Source organism: Pristis pectinata, chromosome 6, assembly GCF_009764475.1.
Source record: "Pristis pectinata isolate sPriPec2 chromosome 6, sPriPec2.1.pri, whole genome shotgun sequence".
Taxonomy (NCBI): Eukaryota; Metazoa; Chordata; class Chondrichthyes; order Rhinopristiformes; family Pristidae; genus Pristis; species Pristis pectinata.
Window position 1 is genome coordinate 104,475,241 of NC_067410.1, and position 20,933 is coordinate 104,496,173.

Genomic DNA, 20,933 nt, shown 5'->3' on the forward strand with positions numbered 1-20,933 from the left:
ATAATTCAATGTCCCAAATGGGTTCACCTTGAGCATCAATCAGTACACGGATTTTCATTAGTTTCTATTTTAGGAGCTTCACTCCCTTTTGCACTTACCAAATTAAGTAAACATATGATTAACCCAATAGTTAAACATACAATACGAATATGGTTTCAATTTCGTAAATTTTTTGGATTGAATAAATTTAACTTGTCAAGTCCCATTCAATCTAATTTTTTCTTTCAACCATCCAAAGTTGACTCAGCTTTTTCTATATGGAAAAGTAAGGGAATAATATGTTTCCGTGATCTATTCATTGATAACTGTTTTTCATCTTTTGAACAATTGTCTAATAAATACAATTTGTCGAGATCACACTTTTTTCGATATTTGCAGATTAGAAATTTTTTAAAAGCTACTATACCCTCTTTTCCGACACCATATAAAACTGAAATTACGGAAAAAAATTTTAGGCCTTAATCCTTATCAGAAGGGCTTGATAGCAATAATCTATGATTTAATTATGAAAATACGTCCAGAATCACTGGACAAAATTAAGAATGAATGGGAAAGAGAACTCCAGACACCTTTAACTACAGAGACATGGAAGAAAATTCTTCAATTAGTTAATACACCTTCAATGTGTGCCAGACACTCTTTGATACAGTTTAAGGTAGTGCACAGGACCCAGATGTCAAAGGATAAGCTAGCCCATTTTTATCACCATTTTAATCCTATGAGAGATGTAAATTGAATGTGGCTTCTCCGACACATATGTTTTGGTCCTGTCCTCTTTTGGAAAAATATTGGAAAAACATTTTTAACATTATCTCAACTGTATTGAATATTGATTTACAACCTCACCCTATCACTGCAATTTTTGGATTACCAAGGGTAGAGTCTGGCCATATATCTGCTTCCGCTAACCGTATGATTGCCTTTGTTACATTAATGGCCAAACGATCCATTTTGCTTAAATGGAAGGATCCAATACCCCCTACTACTTTTCAATGGTTCTCTCAAACTATATCATGTCTAAACTTGGAAAAAATTAGGAGTGGTACTGTTGATCCTTCGCTTAAATTTGAAGACATTTGGAGTCTGTTTATTCAATACTTTCATATGATATAGATCCCTTTCCAATAACTTTTCAATTTAAAGGAACAGAGTTGACGACATGATATTGCTCTGTTTTTATTGAGAAATTTCAGTCCAGTTTTTTCTTTTTTTTTCATTTTTTGTTTGAAATTTTCTTTATAGTTTAGTTTGTTATATTATTTACAATTTTTTTTATTGATTTGGGGATTCTTTTTTTTATATATACAATAAATCTTTTTCTTTCTTCTCTTTTATATTATATTCATCTACTAAGAGATCGTGAGATCTAAAGATCTTTTTTTATATTTGTTTACTTTTTATGATTACTTATGTCATGATTGGTCTCTTGATCTCTTTGTATTACATGTACAATCATTGATGTTATATGTTAATCTGTATTAATTTGGAAACTAATAAAAAGATTGAAAAAAAGTTAGCCTTACTTGGCTCTAACTTCTGCTCAATGGAAATGAAATGTTTTTATTGCAAAAATGAATGGTGGGCCGAAGGGCCTGTTTTGTGCTGTATGGTTCTAATGAATGTGAGAATGAGCATTGGAATGACCCCGTTAAAGGAAAGACGTTATAAACTAGAAAAAGTGCAGAAAAGGTTTACCAGGATGTTGCCTGGACCTTGGGGAGGGGGGGACGGGGCCTGAGTTACAAGGAGAGGTTGCGTATCATGAGGAGCACAGACAGGGTGAAAGCCCATTGTCTTTTTCCCAGGGAGGCGGTGCTAAAAACAAGAGGGTATAGGTTTAAGATCAGAGGCAAGAGATTTAAAAGGGACATCAGGGGCAGCTTCTTCACGCAAAGGGTGGTGCGTATTTGGAATGAGTTGCCAGAAATAGTGGTTGAGGCGGACACATTAGCAACATTTGAAAGCCATCTATATAAGTACATGGATAGGAGAGGTTTAGAGGGCTATGGGACAAACGCAAGCAGATGGGACTAGCTCGCTGGGCAACACAGTTGGTATGGACGAACTGGAATGTTTCCATGAAATCCTGAATAATTATCCTGAAACGTAACCTGCACCAACCAGGTTACTCTCTATCTGATTCAATCAAGACCTGCTTCACATACCTAACTATGGTGCTATGGTGAAGTGGAGCTCAGCAGCAATTCAAAATTCCACCTTGTACAAGATGATAAGAGGCATAGATCGAGTGGACAGTCAGAGACTTTTTCCCAGGGAGACAATGGCTAACATGAGGGGACAAAATTTTAAGGTGATTGGAGGAAGGTATTATGGGAAATGTTGGAGTAAGTTTTTTTACACAGAGAATGGTGGGTGCATGGAACGCACTGCCTGCAGAGGTTGTGGGGCAGATACATTAGGGACATCTAAGAGACTCTTAGATAGACACATAAATGATAGAGAAATGGATGGCTATGTGGGAGGGAAGGGTTAGATAGATACTAGAGCAGGATAAAATGTCGGCACAACATTGTGGGCCGAAGGGCCTGTACTGTGTTGTAATGTTCTATATTCTATATTCTTTCCATATTTCCTTATGGCACAGCAAGATGCCATTCAGCCCATTGATCTATCCTATCCCTTTCTCCCATTAATTTTCCCTGTAACCTACTCTCCCCACATTGCCATCAATTCTACCACCCACCTACACCAGGAGCAATTTTTTAGTGGCCAATCAACTTACCAACTAGCATGTCTTTGGGAGGTGAGACCAGAGCAGCCGGTGGAAAGCCACGCGAGAACATGCAAACTCCACACAGACAGCACCCTAGGTCAGGATTGAACCTGGGTTGCTGGAGCTGTGGGGCAGCTGCTCTACTTGCCACACGACTGTATTCTCCAATTATAAGCTCTTGTGTTTTTGTTATCGGTAGCGTAGCGGGTAGCGTGACGCTATTATAGCACCGGTTGTCGGGGTTCAATTCCCACCGCTGTCTGGAAGGAGTTTGGACATTCTCCCCGTGTCTGCATGGGTTTTCTCTGGGCGCTCCGGTTTCCTCCCACATTCCAAAGATGTACGGGTTAGTAGGTTAACATGGGTGTAATTGGGTGGCGTGGGTTCGTTGGGCCGGAAGGGCCTGTTACTGAGCTATATAAATAAAAGTATAAATAAAAGCAAAAAAGTAAAAAGTAAAAAAAAGTAAAACATGAGATGGTCATTTTAAATTTCGTATTTTTACTTTTCAAGGAATGATATGTGGGTGCAGAACCCTTTCTGATCACGGCATGTCCCAAAGTGCTCTACAGTCAATGAAACACTTTAAAATTAAAGAAACACTGTTGTCGAGAAGGAATTTAGGTGCATCAACTTGTCAAAGAGATCAGTTTAATAAAGGCCATTTTTGAGTGAAGTTGATTGAGGGATAACGTTGGTCAGGAGGCTGGTGAAACCTTCCCATTTTTTTTAAAAACAATGTTACTTGTATGAACCTCTTGTATAATAAAGATGAACTCTAGATCTCTCAATCTACCTCATTGTGGCCCTTGCACCTTATTTGTCTCCCCGCACTGCACTTTCTCTGTAACTGTAACACTATATTCTGCATTCTGCTATTGCTTTTCCCTTGTACTACCTCAATGTACTTACGTTTGGAATGCTTTGCATGGATGGCAAGCAAAACAAAGTTTTTCACTGTATCTCGATTCATGTGACAATATAAACCGATTACCAATTACTTCAGAGAGCAAACTCTTGCTTTAACATCTCTCCTGAAAGACCTAGGATTTGTGCAGGGAAGTTGAGAGAAGGGTTTGGGGTGTGTGGGAGAAGTAGGAACTGTGGGTAGCAGGGTTAAGAACCCTTCCTCCCGTAGCAGGTATACATGTAAAGAATACGCTTAAATGCATGACATGCATAATTTGTGCGTGTTTAACATGCCCCACTGAAAGCGCTCAAATTAAAGTCCCTGTAGATGGCCCTTTGGAAGATGACACATCTGGTGCTATCTTCCTGTAATACTGCACTGGAGTGCCTGCAAGATTTTTATGCTTAAGTCTCCAAAGAGAATATATAATGGTGTCTGACAAGACAACTGCGACTTCAAAGAAATTATTCTGCTGGAAATACATTTTGATTACAGGTCAAGTAGAAACTGATTAATCTACACTTCATGCACCATCCAGAAATTTATTAAAGCACATGCAAATACCCTGGGGCCTTGCGCTGGACGGGAAAATCGACACATCCATTTGACCAATGTGACAGAATTATTGTTCACCTACAGCTTAATTTGTTGACTTTCAGAGAGGTAAATCACAGATGGATGCTACAAGTTTGCAGCCTTTATTCTGTATTTGTTTCCTGCAACTTAAAAGAAGGCTGCCTGTGGAGATTGTGGACGAGACGGGTTCCTTTTAGTTGGAAATCAGTGAAGTGTTGCATCTGATAGTATTTTTACGTGCAAACAGACTGCCTGATTTAAATGTTCTGTAAACACAGCCCAGGTTGCTGGGCTCTCTCCTGCCTTTGCTTATCTGTAGCTTTAATTAAAAGTCCTCCAAATTTTATAGCCAAGACCCCAAAGTCACAGAATCACAGAATGTTACAACAGGGAAGGAGAACTGTTGAAAGAGAGTTGTAGGTTGCATGCAAAAACTCCGAAATTCGGTATGTCCCCTTTGATACTCACCAATTTTGATCAATGCACCATAGAAAGCATCCTACCTGGATGCATCACAGCCTGGTACAGCAACTGCTCTGCCCAGGACCGCAAGAAACTGCAGAGAGTTGTGGACACAGCCCAGTGCGTCACGGAAACCAGCCTCCCCTCCATGGATTCTGTCTTTACCTCTCGCTGCCAGCAGCCAGAATAATCAAAGACCCCACCCACCCGGGTCATTCTCTCTTCTCCCCTCGCCCATCAGGCAGAAGATACAGGAGCCTGAGGGCACATACCACCAGACTCAAGGACAGCTTCTATCCCACTGTGATAAGACTATTGAACAGTTCCCTTATACAATGAGGTGGACTCTAACTTCACAATCTATCTTGTTATGACCTTATCTACCTGCACTGCACATCCTCTGTAGCTGTGACACTTTACTCTGTACTGTTATTGTTTTTACCTGTACTACCTCAATGCACTCTGTACTAACTCAATGTAACTGCACTGTGTAATGAATTGACCTGTACAATCGGTATGCAAGACAAATTTTTCACTGTACCTTGGTACAAGTGACAATAATAAACCAATACTAACACCAATTTCAGTGAGTGGGTACACTTGAGGTGTGTGCCTTGTAACTCCATTAGGTGTGTGACAAATGCTGGGAAACCATTAGATGTGCGAAGGTGAATTTTGAATAGAAGGCGACTACAGTTTGACCTGGAAATGATTGTGAACGTAATATTATTTGGGTAATTCTGCTTTTGTGTGCAATTTGTGCATTAAAGAAAGCAGGCACTAATGGATCTAGTACCTAGGACACTGTACGTGAGAGTACTGAGCACAAGATGCACTCATCCTCAGCATGTTGACTTCATGGATGCCGGGGGGGGGGGGGGGGGGGGGCGGTGGTGGTCAGTGTAACTGTCCGACAATACTCCTGCACACATTTAGTGTCAGCAACCAGAGACAGATTCCTCTTCCAGAACTTAAGATATTATTTACAAATTAAATGAAATAGCAACTTAATTGAACCCTGTCTGTATCAATGGTGCTGAGGTGGAGATGATTGAGGATCCTAGGTGTAAATATCACCAACAATTGGTTCTGGTCCAGCCACATAGATGCTATGGCCAAGAAAGCACACCAGTCCAAGAAAGCACACCAGCTCCTCTGCTTCCTCAGAAGGCTAAGGAAATTCGGCAAGTCCCCGATGAACACATACCACCAGGCTCAAAGATGGCTTCTATCCCACTGTTATAAGACTCTTGACCCTGACTTCTTATATGATAAAGATGAACTCTTGACCTCTCAGTCTACCTCATCATGGCCCTTGCACCTTATTGTCTACCTGCACTGCACTTTCTCTGTAACTGTAACACTATATTCGGCATTCTGTTTTTTTTTCCTTTGTACTACTTCAGTGTACTTATGGATGGAATGATCTGTTGGGATGGCATGCAAACAAAGGCTTTTCACTGTATCTCGGCACATGTGACAATAATAAACCAATCCCCAATTACAACTGTGCTGCATGTGTGGGAATAACCTTACCCGTTCCGTGTAACTGTCGATTTTGTAATTGACTGCAGGAGCGATGTAACATTCAGTGGTTACCAAGCAAACAAAGCTCTGGACGCCTTCCCCTGCTGTCCACAGAATGTCCGACAGTGCAGCTGCCAATGCCTTTTCTTGGTCTTTTTGGCTGACTTCCAACAGGCTGCAGGCAAGTACAGACAATGTGAGGCATCAGTCAAAACCACTGTGACCACCTTTGGACCAAAATGGCTGCTGGTCACCAAGAGCTGGATGCTGTAAGGATGCTTTGCACCTTGGGTACACATGGAGCCAACCATTATTTGGAAAACTCTTATTAACAAAATATCAAGGCCTTAATTCCTTTCTTCCTATATCCTCACTATGTTAAATGAGGATCCATCACATTTCCTCCTTCTGGCAGTTTAAGCTCCTGGAAACTTGGTTTTCCCGGCTCCAACAGCTCCACCCTGTGAAGCAATCTCGTTATCCAAATCCAATTGTTTTATAGTCAATAGTATCAAAGAAAATGTTAAGTGAAAGCCATATTTTTGACCTGCTATGATTCTTCTCAGTTGCCAACAACTAGATGCTGGAGATTTATATGATGATGCTGGAGGAACTCAGCAGGCCAGGCAGCATCCGTGGAGAAAAGCAGACGGTCAACGTTTCGGGTCAGGACCTTTCTTCAGGACATCAGCTGTCTTGACTTTTCTGCCCCACTCACCTACTCCAAACTTACCCCTTCTGAACTCTCTGCTCTTCACTCCCTTCGCACTAACCCTGATGTTGCCATCCAACCAGCTGACAAAGGTGGTGCTGTGGTAGTCTGGTGTACTGACGTCTACCTTGCAGAGACACTTCCTCCTACCTACCTCTCAACCATGACCCCACCGAGGACCACCAGGACAGTCCTGAAGAAGGGTCCTGACCTGAAACATTGACCGCCTGCTTTTCTCCACGGTTGCTGCCTGGTCTGCTGAGTTCCTCCAGCATCAACGTGTTTTTCATCTAGATTCCAGCATCTGTAGTCCTTTGTTTCTCTGCTGGGAGATTTATCCTTAATTCCTGGAGAATCCTAGAGTAAATAAGGGGTGTGGGTTGTAGTTTGAAAGAGGCTCAAAATGATAAGGGAAGGTGGGGTGTTGAGGGGGTCCGCAAGTCTGTAATTGTCTTTTTCTCTACTGCCTCCTTCTCTTCCCTGAGATTTACCGAAGGTCCACTGCCCAAATGTGATGGCAGCATAATCAGTAAGATCTCATGATTATTTACAGTCAAGGTGAGAAGACATTTTTACCATTTATCATCGTGGTCCTCCATTTCACTACTTCTTGTGAACAGTAAGTGTTTGAGGATGTAGGCTTGGACAGCCATCTGTATAGATCTTGTACCACCCTTCAAAAAGAATGAATAATTTTTCAAAACATGTAAATCAATATTATTGCCAATATTTAATATATTGAAATCCTTTTAGTCTATTTAGAAACACTGAAAACAGAATACTCTAAAGGTATTCCATCGTGTATGTTCTCCATTAGACTCATAAAATCCAGTAAATGGGCATCTTAGTCACTCAGCCTTAAATAGCACCTTCCAAACCACAACCGTTCTTACCCAGAAGGACAAAGACATCAGAAGCTTGGGAACACAGTCCCCTCTAGGTCACACAGCATTCTGACTTTGACAGATATTATCATTTCTTCTTCAAGGATAGCTTCTATCCCACTGCTATAAGACTATTGAACGATTCCCTCATTTGATAAAATGAACTCTTGACCTCACAATCTACCTCGTTATGACCTTGCACCTTATTGTCTACCAGCACTGCACTTTCTCTGTAGCTGTGACACTTTACTCTGTATTCTGTTATTGTTTTTACCTTGTACTACCTCAGTGCACTCTGTACTACCTCAATGCACTGTGTAATGAATTGATCCCTACGAATGGTATGCAAGACAGGTTTTTCACTGTACCTCGGTACAAGAGACAATACTAAACCAATTCTAATTCCAGTTCATTGCTGTGTCAAAAGCGTACCCATTAGCACTGTGGGAGTACCCTCACTCCAAGGAATACATTGAATTATAGAAGCATTGAATTACTAGGGTGTACGAGGCCATTCAGCCCATTTAAGTCATGCCAAATCCCAGTAGAGCAGTCTCATTGGTAGTGTTTCCCCACTCTTTCCCCAAAGCCCTGTAAATTACTTTCCCCTCAGATACCTAACCAATTCCATTTAGAAGGCACTATTTGTTGCTCTTTCCACTACAGGAAGTGAATTCTACGTCATAATTACTCTCCGCAGTAAAAAAAAAATTCCTTATGTTGCCTTTATATATTTAAAATCCGAGTCCTCTCGTCCTTGAACCATCTGCCAATGGGACCTGCTTCCCTCTGTCTTGCCTATCTAAACCCATCACAGTTTGTGTAATTCCATCAAATTCCATCTCAAGCAGAACAAATTCAGCTTCTCCAGTCTAATCTAGTTCTAGAAATCCCTCAACCCTGAAACCATCCTAGTGAGTCATCTCTGCACCCTCTCTAGGAAGTTCACATCTTTCCTAAATTAGATGAAGATCAAAAAATCAAAACAGGTGCTGGAAATCTGACATAAAAACTGAAAGTACTGGAAAAAATTCAGCAAGCCAGACACCATCCATGGAAAGAGAAACAGTTAACGTTTTGAGTCCAGGACCCTTCATCAGAATAGGAATAGGGGGAAAGCAAGTTAGTTTTAGGTAGCAGAAGAGGTGGGGGAGGGATGGTTAGAAATAAAGGGAATATCTAGGATAGGGTGAGACCAGATGCCTTAAGGTGGTAGTTACGGGGCAGGTAAAATCAGACTAAACCACGTTGTCTGTGTAATGTGTTGCTAATAATAATGTCATGGGGCACGACTAGCAGGCCAGAGTATATAAAAGAAAGGAAAATTGAGTGAATATGATGACAGAAATGGTGAGATCTGATGCAAACAGAAAGAAAGTGTGAGTTACCTACAACTGGAGAATTCAATATTGAGTCCTGTAGGCTGCAATGTACCCAGACAGAAGACGAGGTGTTGCATTGTAACACTGAAGAGGCTACACAGGTCAGAGTGGGAGTGGGATGAATTACAGCGGCAGGTAACTAGAAGCTCGGGATCAGTCCTGCGGATTGAATGCAGATGTTCCACAAAGCAATTACCCAATCCACATTTGGGTTCTCCAGTGTAGAGGAGGCCACATTGTGAAGACCAAATGCAGCACACTAGATTGGAAGAAGTGCAGGTGAATTGCTGCTTCACCTGGAAAGACTGTGTTCCTGGATGGTGGGAAGGGAAGTGGGGAAAGGGCAGGTGAGCATCTCCTATGTTCAGTGGGAAAGTTCCATAAGATGGGTAGTGCAAGAACAGATCTTATAATGCACAGAGGCATTTCTATTCATTTCTCAGGGTAGGGGCATTGCTGGCAAGAGCAGCATTTATTTCCCATCTCTATTTGCCCTTGAGCAGGTGGAATCACTGCAGTTCTCCTGATGAAGGTGCTCCTATAATTCTGCTGGGCAGGGACTAGCTGAATTTAGACGACGAAGATGCTGTGATATATTTCCAAGTCAGGCTGGTGTGTGACTTGGACTAAACTGCAGCGGACGGTGTATCCCATGCACCTAATGTCTTTGTCCTTCTGGGTGGCAGACGTTACAAGTTCACAAGGTGCTTTCGGAATAGCCGTGAGAGTAACTGCAGTGCATTTTGTAGACAGGGTGCACCAGTGTTGGAGGGAATGAACGTTGAGAGTGATAGCACTGAGGAACCTGCATTTAACCCTTCAGGACTTAAGCAAAGAGGACAAGGATGATCTGATCATGAGAAAAACAGGATTCATGGAGTAAACCGGGAAAGTGCTTCCTCTGCTAGGCCAATCATGATGGAGGGTGAGGAATCTTAAAATCAGAGCTCGATTGTTTGGAATGGAAATCAGGATAAGTTTTTTTTCACTCAAAGGGAAAGCACATAGATGCATTTACAGTTTCAACTCTAAAGACAGAGAGACTTTTGCTGGGGGTACCAAGGCAAGAAAATAGAGGTACAGATCTGCCATTAAACAGCAGAGTAGGCTCAAATCTCTGTCTTCCTCTCAACTTCCAACTTGCTGCCTAAATATAAAACTGGCCCTGTGATTCAGATGCTCATGAATAAATGCCTGATCATCTAACATGGTTATAAAAATTGGACGTCTTTCAGTAAATGCTCAGGCGGAAAGTTGAAAGTCAGAGCATACAGTCAGCTCGGTAAACTTCTATTGGTAACAGACTTCTCCAAGAGCCAGACATCAGGATTCAGAAACCGTCCCCACCGAGTGAAAGATTCTGTCGTGGCACTGACCCTCTCTGCCTCCAAAGCATAAGACAAGTCTGAATAAGGGTCTCGAAATCTGAAGTGGGATTTCTTCCATTCATAGTTGAAAAGTTGAAACGTCGTTCCAAACAGAATCTTCCGTAGTGCCTATATTAAAGAAAAAAAGTCATTACCCAACAACTGCAACAACACTAAAGGGTATTACACGGTTTGCTAAATCTTGTTTCAAATCCCAAACTGGAAGCTGAATTCACAGATACAGAAACAGTGGGTTAAATTACCTCCTTCTGTGTTGAGATTCTGTGATTAAAACCAAGATGCTTTATAGCCTCACTGCTTTTGGAAAAAGATCCTGAATATAAACACAGAATTACTCAGAAGAGAATCTCCCATCTGAACCCCTTGGGACCAAGCAGTGATGGATAAATTTGGATCAGTGAATTGTTCTTGTGTACCTTATGACATTTTAAATGTTATTTGTATGTAATATTATGCATTACAAATAAAAAGAATTATGAAATTCTATAAAACTTTTGGATAGTTTTGGACTACCAACATTTGTGCTTGTGAACTTCTATTGTATGGAGTTTACAGTGCAGAAGCAGGCCATTCAGCCCACCTGGTCTGTGCTGATCTTTTTTGTTCCATAGGTTTTACTCCAGCCAACTGTCTTCAATCCTTTTAATATGTGGTTCCATTCCTTCATCCCTCATACTTTGTTTTGCATTTTGGAAATGCCAAGTACTAGAGGGCATAGGTTAAAGGTGAAAGGGGGGAGAGGTTAAAGGAACTTTACGAGGCAGGTTTGTTTACCCAGAGAGTGAGAGTTGCCTGGAACTCGTTCCCGGGGAAGCAGATACGACAGCAATGTTTAAGAGGCATTTAGACAGGCACGTGAACAGGCAGGGAATGGAGGGATAAACACCATGTGCAAGCAGAAGGGATTAGTTTAATTTGGCATCATGGTCGGCACAAACAATGTGGGCCGAAGGGCCTGCTCCTGTGCTGTACTGTTCTATGTTCTCTGCTTTAATCCAGGCAAATCTGTTGCACTTTATTCTGCATTCTGTTGTTGTTTTCCCTTGTACTACTTCAGTGCACTGTTGTGATGAAATGATCTGTATGGATGATATGCAAAACAAAGTTTTTCCTATACCTCGGTACATGTGACAATAATAAACCAACTCCAATCTTCCTCAGACACAGAGCAAATTGTTACACCCTAAACATGGTTCTGCATGCAAACTGATTTTGAAGTCACATTGGGTGATTGTGAACAATTAATTGTGAACAATTAAAAGTTCACACGACTGTGAACTTTCAACGTTGCAGCTAAGAAATGGTGACGTAAACAGGCGAAGCAGTGAAACCAAACCTAGTGGCTTTTGTGGGATTATTCCATGCAAGTTTAAACCAGAGAAGGAAGCCTTTCAATCACCAGGCCTGTGTTGGCTATTTGAAAGACCATCTTGACCTGCTCTCCTGATACCTCCCTCCCCACCTCATGAATGCATCCACCTCTTGCCCTGATATCTTGTTATCCTGTCAATAACCCCCCCCCCCCCCATTTCCTTAAAAGCTTGATTCCAACCACCCCCAAGATTTTCCATGTGTGCTCCCTACTTCTTCACTGATTCTCCCTTCCTCCTTTCTGGAGCAGAGAACTCTTGGCCTTCTACCAGGGTCTCAATCCAGATGAAAGGAAGATTTCAAAAACTGCTCAGTAGTTGAGGGAAATCAGAGTGCATGGTGCCTCGGTACACCTCTCTGCCTCCCATTAATACCTGTTGATAGAGACCATATGGACATGAATATCCAATATGGGCCACAAGGGGGCCCTCTTGTCACATCTGAAGGTTACACATTACACCAGCTGATCCAGGACGGGACAAACCCACCTATCGGATTGCTCATCAGGGTAAATTAAACCACTGATTCCAGAAAGTATCTGTGACAATTATCCATAAAAATATACTTCCAGGAAAACTCCTGGATTTAATGATGATTCTGCCTTTGAACCAAAGGTTCATCTTGCTCCTGGCACAGGCTGTTCTCCACTCAATTGGTGAAGTGACTGTTCTTCGCAAAGGGGGCCAGAATATCCGGCAGTTACTCAGAAGTGGGATCTCCTGGCCTTTATACCAGCAGACAGTCCTGGCACTCCTCCAGCTCAACGATAGGGTCATAGAGACATACAGCATGGAGACAGGCCCTTCTGTCCAATGGGTCCATCATGACCATCAACCACCCATTTACATGAATCATAGAATCATTGACCAGAGTGTCACAGAATCGTACAGCTTAGAGACGGGCTCATCCATGTCGACTGTGATGCCTACCTACACCAATCCCATTGGCCCGCATTAGGCCCATATTCTTCTATGTAAAAGTCATTGACTTCAGGAAAGGGGGCGGTGTACATGCACCTGTCTACATCAGTGGCGCTGAGGTTGAGAGGGTTGAGAGCTTCAAGCTCCTTGGAGTGAACATCACCAATAGCCTTTCCTGGTCCAACCACGTAGATGCCACAGCCAATAAAGCTCACCAGCGTCTCTACTTCCTCAGGAAGCTAAAGAAATTTGGCATGTCCCCTCTGACACTGACCAACTTTTATCGATGCACCATAGAAAGCATCATATTTGGATGCATCACGGCTCGGTATGGCAACTGCTCTTCCTGGGACCGCAAGAAACTGCAGAGAGTTGTGGACACAGCCCAGCACATCACAGAAACCAGCCTCCCCTCCATGGACTGTCTACACTTCTCGCTGCCTCGGTAAAGCAGCCAACATAATCAAAGACCCCACCCACCCCGGACATTCTCTCTTCTCCCCCCTCCCATTGGGCAGAAGATACAAAAGCCTGAAAGCACGTACCATCAGGCTCAAGGACAGCTTCTACCTTGCTGTTATAAGATGATTGAACAGTTCCCTAGTACAATAAAATGGACTCTTGACCTCACAATCTACCTTGTTATGGGCTTGCACCTTATTGTCTGCCTGCACTGCACTTTCTCTGTAGCTGTAACACTTTATTCTGCATTCTGTCATTCTTTTCCTTTGCACTACCCCAATGCACTGTATAATGAATTGATCTGTACGGATGGCATGCAAAACAAAGTTTTTCACTGAACCTTGGTACATGTGACAATAATAAACCGATTTACCAATTTACACTGATCTACCACTAGATCTTGTCTCTTCGCAGGCTCTAGTCTTTGATTTAATATTTTCCTTGACCTCCTTTGTTAACAACAGATGGTTCATCTATCTCCTGGAATCCCTCATTCTAATTGGGATAAATTTCTGCTGAGCATTATGAACTACCTGTTTAAATATTTGCCATTGCTCATCCACTGACCTATCCCTTAGTGAATCATTTTGCTAGTTTAGATGTACACTATAAATACACATTGTTATTGTTGTTGTTGAATGAGAGTCAGAATAACTAACGAGTCTTTCAGTCTGATGTACTCTTCTGTCAATGGGAAACATGAATACAATGAACAACTCATTTACCTTTTGTCCAGCACCAAACATTGTATGCTGTGAGTCACCGCATCCAGACACAGATTGTCTTCCACCACTTCTTTGTTGATATGCTATCCGGTTTCATCCCCAATTGAGGAAAAACTGCACGGAATGAATTGACTTACCACTGCTTCCTCCAGTGTGATGGGAAGACCACCTAGGCTGGGAGACCCAAGGAATGTTTTGGGGACAGAATAGGGCAGGTTGAATGTGACGAGATGCCCATAAGGCTTGGCACTAGAGGACTGGGGTGCTCCTGCTCCATCTTCACTGTCTTCTTCTCCTTTGCGGCTGTCCTGACACTTCTGTATAACAGAAGATTAAAGTATCTGTTAGGTAAGCTTGTTGATATTAAAGAACAGTTTACAGAAAATATGGGATCCAACAGAGACTTGCAAGAATCTTTTATACTTACATTCTGACTCTTGTTAATCTCCTCTTGTAGTATGTCAATATAATTCTGTGTTGAACTACCTGTTATTTTTTTAACTTGCAATGCATCATTAAATATATCCATGGTCTAGTGGAGGTGAAAGAGAATTGGAGCCCGGGGGAAGAAGGGCTTTAGCGTGACCAGCTGCTTTGTTTAGTTGTTCGCTCCCGTTCTGTTTGATGTTAGCGCTGTTACTGTCAGTCTGAAAGCACTTGAGCTGCAAGCAATTAAGGAACAACTCATCACCTCTGCTTGTTGGAAAGCAATGGGGCTGAACTCTTAGTGACTGTTCATCGCCCGAGAAAAAAAAATGACCCAGATCTCACATGGCATTTGTGAACCAAACTAAGCAGGAATTTCATGGATTATTATATCACTAAACCTAATGCTTCTAATTGCTTGTTTTACAAATGATGCAGAACTTGCCGGTACAACTTAAAGAGACAACCAGAATCATTTAAATAAATTGAAATTGCTAAAATGGATCCTTGTTTCTCTGTGTCCTTGGATTTCCCATTGCCAGATAATCTGCGCTAACTCTGCATCGCAGTACCAAGGGATTGCTGTGTTGCTGGAGCTGCCAATTTTCAGATACAATGACAGACCATCTGCCCTTCAAGTGTGGAGTGGAGCTATCCCATGACACTGTTGCAAAGTGGAGCAGGGGAGGTTTCCCTGGGGTCCTGGGCTAAATGTTTATCCATATGGCAATATTACAGAGCTGCATAGGGTGATTGCAATCAGATTGAGGTTTGTGGGCTTCTCTACTATATTTTCTGTGTTCACTTCAGAAGAATATTTCATTGGAGATACAGCACATTGCAACATCCCTGAGTCATAAAAGGAGATATGTAATTGCAAAAACATTCTTTCTTTCATATCTTTCTTTCATATCTTTCTTTCCCACCTTTAGATGCGACACTACATCCAAAGTGCACCCTTATTTCCAGACCTTCTCTAGTGTTGTGCTTGAACCAGGAACTTAGAGTCGTTCGGGGGTGGGTGGGGGGAGTGAGTTGTACAAATTGATCCCTCAATGTTCCACGAGAGATATCTTCAATTCTTATAAACTTGCAAAACGGACCTTGTCTTAAATTCATTGGTGTGAATCTGTGTGCTAGCGCAATGTGGGAGCTGTGACATTCCATACAGTCTAGACGTTTATGGGAACATTTAACCTTCTTCACTTTGGCTCTGTTATAATCCAGAAGCTTTATAATGTAAATGGAGCAAAACGAACCCTGGACAATCTGGACTGATCTTGATCAAGGGTCCAGATGAAGGTTCTTGACCCGAAATGTTGACTGTCCATTTTCATCCACAGATGCTCCCTGACCTGCTGAATGTTTTTACTCCAGATTCAAGCATCTGCAGAGTCTTGTGTCTTCTTTAAAAATTTAATTCACAGAATTTGGACATCACAAGGTCAGTACTTATTGTCAATGACTAACTATTGGTCTGAGTGATTTGCTGTGCCATTTCAGGATAAAATGAACTATTAGTCATATTGCAATGGGTCAGGAGTCACATTGGGACCAGGCAGGCAAGGGCTGCAGATTTTCTTCTCTAAATCTCATTACTGAATTCGATGGGTTTTAACAACAACCTAGTTGTATCACAGTCACCACCACTGATACCATCTTTGCATTCTAGATTTGTACAGTAACTAATTGCAAACTCCTGACTTGGTAGGGTGGGATTTGAACACATATCTCCAGGTCTACAATCAGACATCAAATTTACCTGCCCACTACATTAACCGGGAAGCTAGCGCGCTCCTCAAACATCAGGTTTTGCCTTGCTGTTATCCAGAAAGATTACTAAAATAACAGCTTTCTCCTTCCAAATGAAAACAGTAAAATGACCAACAACTTTAAAATGGGTTTGACAAGATACTCTGAACAGAATGCTTAAAGCCCTTACCTTCACAACAGTGTCCTTGAATTGTAATCTGTAAACAAAGCAAATACTACAATTTAGTATCGAAAGCAACAGTTTGTTAACACAGATTTGCTCTCAGAATGAGCTCTTCGCCTTCATCCATTTGGTTGCGAAGGGTAGATCAATAACAAAAAAAAACTATTTAAAATGTGCAATAAGTCTAAAGAGGCCAGTTTCTGCTTGTCTTTGAAAGAGCACCATGCGATTTTTTGCTTCACCCAAAATGCAAGCCTTGATTTAGCATCTGGAGTGTCAGCTGAGATTATATACCCATGTCTATAGAACGTGACTTGCACCCATAGTTCAGCTGGGCAGTGGAGTAATGTGGTGCTTATGTAATTCAGACAATGAAAGTTCATAACACACCTGGAAAATTTTAATTTAGTTTTAAAAGTAGTTGGAGACGAAAGACAAATAACACAATAAAGCATTAGCCTGTTAGAAAGTTCCTTGGAAAACCTTCCATCCACACAACTCCAGGCCTGAACTGATATGATTGCCTCTTAACTGCTTTATGAAGTAGCCTTACAAGGCGATCAAGGGCAACTAAGGATCAACAATAACTGCTCAATGTCATTAATTTCCATTAGTCACCCCTCAGTCTCCTATGCTCCAAGGAATAAAGTCCTAACATGCTCGACCTGTCCCTATAACTCGGTTCCTCGGGTCCTGACAACATCCTCGTAAATCTTTTCTGCACTCTTTCCGCTGCTGGCCAGCATGGAAGAGTTGGGCCGAAGGGCCTGCTTCCATGCTGTATTACTCCATGACTCCGTAACACCACCACCTGCAGCTTCCCCTCCAAGTCACACACTATCCTGACTGGAAATAGAGACTCAGAGTAATACAGCACAGAGACAGCCCCTTCAGCCCAACTGGTCCATGCCAACCAAGATTCCGATCTAAGCTAATCCCATTTGCCCGCGTTTGGCCCATATCCCTCTAAACCTTTCCTATTCATGTACCTGTCCATGTACCTTTCAAATGTCATTAATGTACCTGCCTCGACCACTTCCTCTGGCAGCTCATTCCATATACTGACCAAGTATAGTGGTGTTCAGTGATTCAAGAAGATGGCTCACTACCTCCTTCTCAAAGGTGATCAGGGATAGCCAACTAAAATTGACCTTTCCAGTGACACCCATGTCCTGAAAAATCCAAAAGAAGATCAGGTTGCATTTTCTCAGTGGCGTGGTTGAGGGACGAAAGTTGGGCAGTATACAGCACCTCCCTGCTTCTCTGCAAGTTGTGCTGTGTCTCTGTTACAGCTCCTTGAAAGCTTGGTGTAATATTCCATCCAGTAATCAGCATTCAGAGCAATGCTGAAACCCCTCAGTAATGTAAGTCCTTAAACTGAATAGAGTGCATGAAAGCACAGCCTTTTAAATTATTAGTGCTGCCAAGCTAAGGGTTTCCTTTATCTCGTGATCTTGTTCATAATACTGAAAGTCTCTACCATTATAATCACAGCACCAGTTATTATATCAGCCAAGACTCTGCGTTGTGTGTTCCTGCTCTCGATGTTGACCCAAGTTACAGTGATTAATGCAATGTTACAATAAGAGCTATTGTAATCACAATACTTGAGTGGTGCAGTTATGAGGACAAGGAACTTTAAAGCACCATACTATTGTGTGAATCAGCTTCCACTGTACCAGCTCAGATCAGTGGGAAGTGAAGGCAAGTTAAGCACCAGAGACAGCAAAAATCAAACAGCTGGAGAAACTCAGCGGGTTGAGCAGCATCTGTGGGACAAAGGAATTGTCCCCACTAACTAATCAGAGTTTGGGTTAGATACCCAACTAGGGGAAAAATCCCTTCACCCTCTCAGTCCCCCTCAGCATTCTTGTTTCAACAAAGTCAACTCTCACTTTTCTATACTTCAATGAAGCTCAACCTATTTAACCTTCCTTTATATATCAACCCCTTCATCCCAGGAATCTACTGAGCCTTCACTGCACTGCCTCCAATGCAAGTATATCCCTCCTTAAATATGGAGAACAAAACTATGCATGTGATTTCAGGTGTGGTACTACCAGCTTCCTGAAAAGTTGCATCAAAACAAGGCCAACATTCCATTAGTCTTCCTAACTACATGCTGTACCTGCATGCTACATTTGTGTGTTTCATGTTCTACAACTCCCAGATCATGTACTGTAACATTTTGTAGACTAACTCTGTTTGAATAATAACTTGCTTTTTCGTTCTTCCTTCCAAAGCAGATATCCTCATGTTTCCCCACATTATGCTCCATCTGCCAATATCATCTCTACTCGCTTAACCTATCTTAGCCCCTTTGGAAGGTCCTTTGTGCCTTCCTCACAATTTTCGAAGCCATTGATCTTTATAAGCCCTCTTCTCATTACTACCATCAGGGAGGAGATACAGGAGCCTGAAGACCCAAACTCAATGATTCAGAAACAGCTTCTTCCCCTCCGCCATCAGATTTCTGAATGATCCATGAACCCATGAACACTAGATGAAAAACACGATGATGCTGGAGGAACTCAGCAGGCCAGGCAGCATCCGTGGAGAAAAGCAGGCGGTCAACGTTTTGGGTCAGGACGCTTCTTCAGGACACTATGAACACTTCCTCATGAGTTCCCATGAACATTACCTCATTTATTCATTTTCATTTTGCACTATTTATTTATTTACTTTTGTAATTTATAGATTTTTATGTCTAGTATTGTACTGCTGCCTCAAAGCAACAAATTTCACGTCGTATGTCAGTGATAATAAATCTGATTCTGATATCATGACAAATTTGACTGCAGTACACATGCTCCAATCATCTAAGGCTATTATTGACTATAACTAGTCGAGGGCCTGACACAGATCCTTGTAGATTCCTACCGGGTACTGATTGCTAATCCAAAAATAATCCATTTATCCTAAAACTCTGCCTTCTGAGGAAATTTTTTTTGTAAAAATTTCACGTAAAGTTTTTCATGTAAAATAAGATTCCCATTCTAAATTAGCCCAGAAGAGAAAATATCCTCCCCACATCCACCCTGTCGAGATTTAGTCACCGCTCACTTCTCTAACCTCCAACGGATACAAGCCTACTCTTTCCAGCCTTTCCTCATAAGACATCCCACCCATACATTTTTAAAAATTTTTTAAGAAAATTTTATTTACAGCGTGGAAACAGGCCCTTCCGGCCCAATGAGTCCGCGCCGCCCATTTTAAACCCCCAAATTAACCTACCCGTATGTCTTTAGAATGTGGGAGGAAACCGGAGCACCCAGTGGAAACCCACACAGACACGGGAGAACGTACAAACTCCTTACAGACAGCAACGGGAATCAAACCCTGATCGCTGGCGCTGTAATAGCGTCGCGCTAACCGCTACGCTACCGGATTCCATACATCAGTCTAGTAAACCTCTGGAATACCTGCAACACATATATAGGAAGAGCAATACTGTTCACAAAGCTCTGAAAATCCAGCATCCGATTGTTTGGAAGTACTAATGATCCAGCATCTGGCTCTCTCATTAATCCGGAGTGTGAGCCAGGAAGTACAGTGTGAGGGCAAGGTGTGCGGCCAGAGCTGGGGTTGGAATCCAGAACACCAGGAGTCAGGAACGTGAATAGGTTTGCAGCTGGAGCTGGGCTCCGGAGCCTTTGTATATTTCCCACTCCCTTTAAACTCACCGGATTCACTGGACAATTTATTAGAATACTGTGTAATGTATAGGAAGTTAGTTAAAAGTGTGCTTGGGTATTAATAATTGGTAATTGGTTTATTATTGTCGCATACAGTGAAAAACTTTGTTTCCATACTGATCATATAGTCCAATAGTCCAGAAAATCTACAAGTCCAGCACCATCAATGTCCTGAGAGTGCAGGATTATCACAGTTTTCTGGTCGCCACAGAACCGAAGCCCGCCTACTTTTGTATTTCTTTCTCCAGACCACAAACAAAGTGTCTTGAGGGTTGTTCGGGGGGGAAGGGTGCGGGGTAGGGGGGCCAGTGACAGAGTTTTCAAGCAGTTTGAGAAAAGCAGAGAAAAGAGAAGAAAAATTGCTTTACCCTTGTTGGCTGAAGATATCTCGCCATTTGCTGAGATTTCCGATCTTGCTGGTGATTACATCCAAGTCATGTTCACTGAAGCGGGACTCCTGATTGCCCAGCTCGTTGTTCATCTGTGAATTACAGACACCACTACTCTCAACAAGCAAGCTCCCAGTTCCTGTGATCTGCAGGAACTGTCTTGATGTCGGTGAGACAGGCAGCTTATTTAACAGGGCGACTGATCAATTAACATCAAGGCAGCTCTTGGAGCTCCGCTACTCTATCATATTGCACTAAATAATTCACCACCTCTCAGAGAATTGCTCCTCTTTCTCTGCCATCTCCAAATGAATAGTAAAGAGGAAGGCAGAGATTTTTCATTCACGAAAGATTATCTGGTCTCACCCAGATAAATAATTCAACCAATGAGTCATGTCAAGGAATATTAAAGTTACACTCCCAAATCCTATTGG

At 42.1% G+C, this 20,933-nt stretch overlaps 1 protein-coding gene across 1 annotated transcript in view; it reads right to left on the reverse strand.

The window, feature by feature from the left end:
- The window catches only part of mindy4b (MINDY family member 4B), a 38,289-nt gene extending 17,656 nt beyond the window's left edge, over nucleotides 1-20,633 (reverse strand). The window contains exons 1-6 of the mRNA XM_052018645.1: nucleotides 20,479-20,633; nucleotides 16,422-16,449; nucleotides 14,191-14,370; nucleotides 10,564-10,683; nucleotides 7,498-7,595; nucleotides 6,219-6,384 (exon numbers count right to left, since the gene is read on the reverse strand). Of these exons, the coding sequence (XP_051874605.1) occupies nucleotides 6,219-6,384; nucleotides 7,498-7,595; nucleotides 10,564-10,683; nucleotides 14,191-14,370; nucleotides 16,422-16,449; nucleotides 20,479-20,591 (705 nt within the window). The 5' untranslated portion in view covers nucleotides 20,592-20,633. The remainder of the gene's footprint in view (nucleotides 1-6,218; nucleotides 6,385-7,497; nucleotides 7,596-10,563; nucleotides 10,684-14,190; nucleotides 14,371-16,421; nucleotides 16,450-20,478) is intronic.
- Between the last annotated feature and the right edge of the window lie 300 nt (nucleotides 20,634-20,933).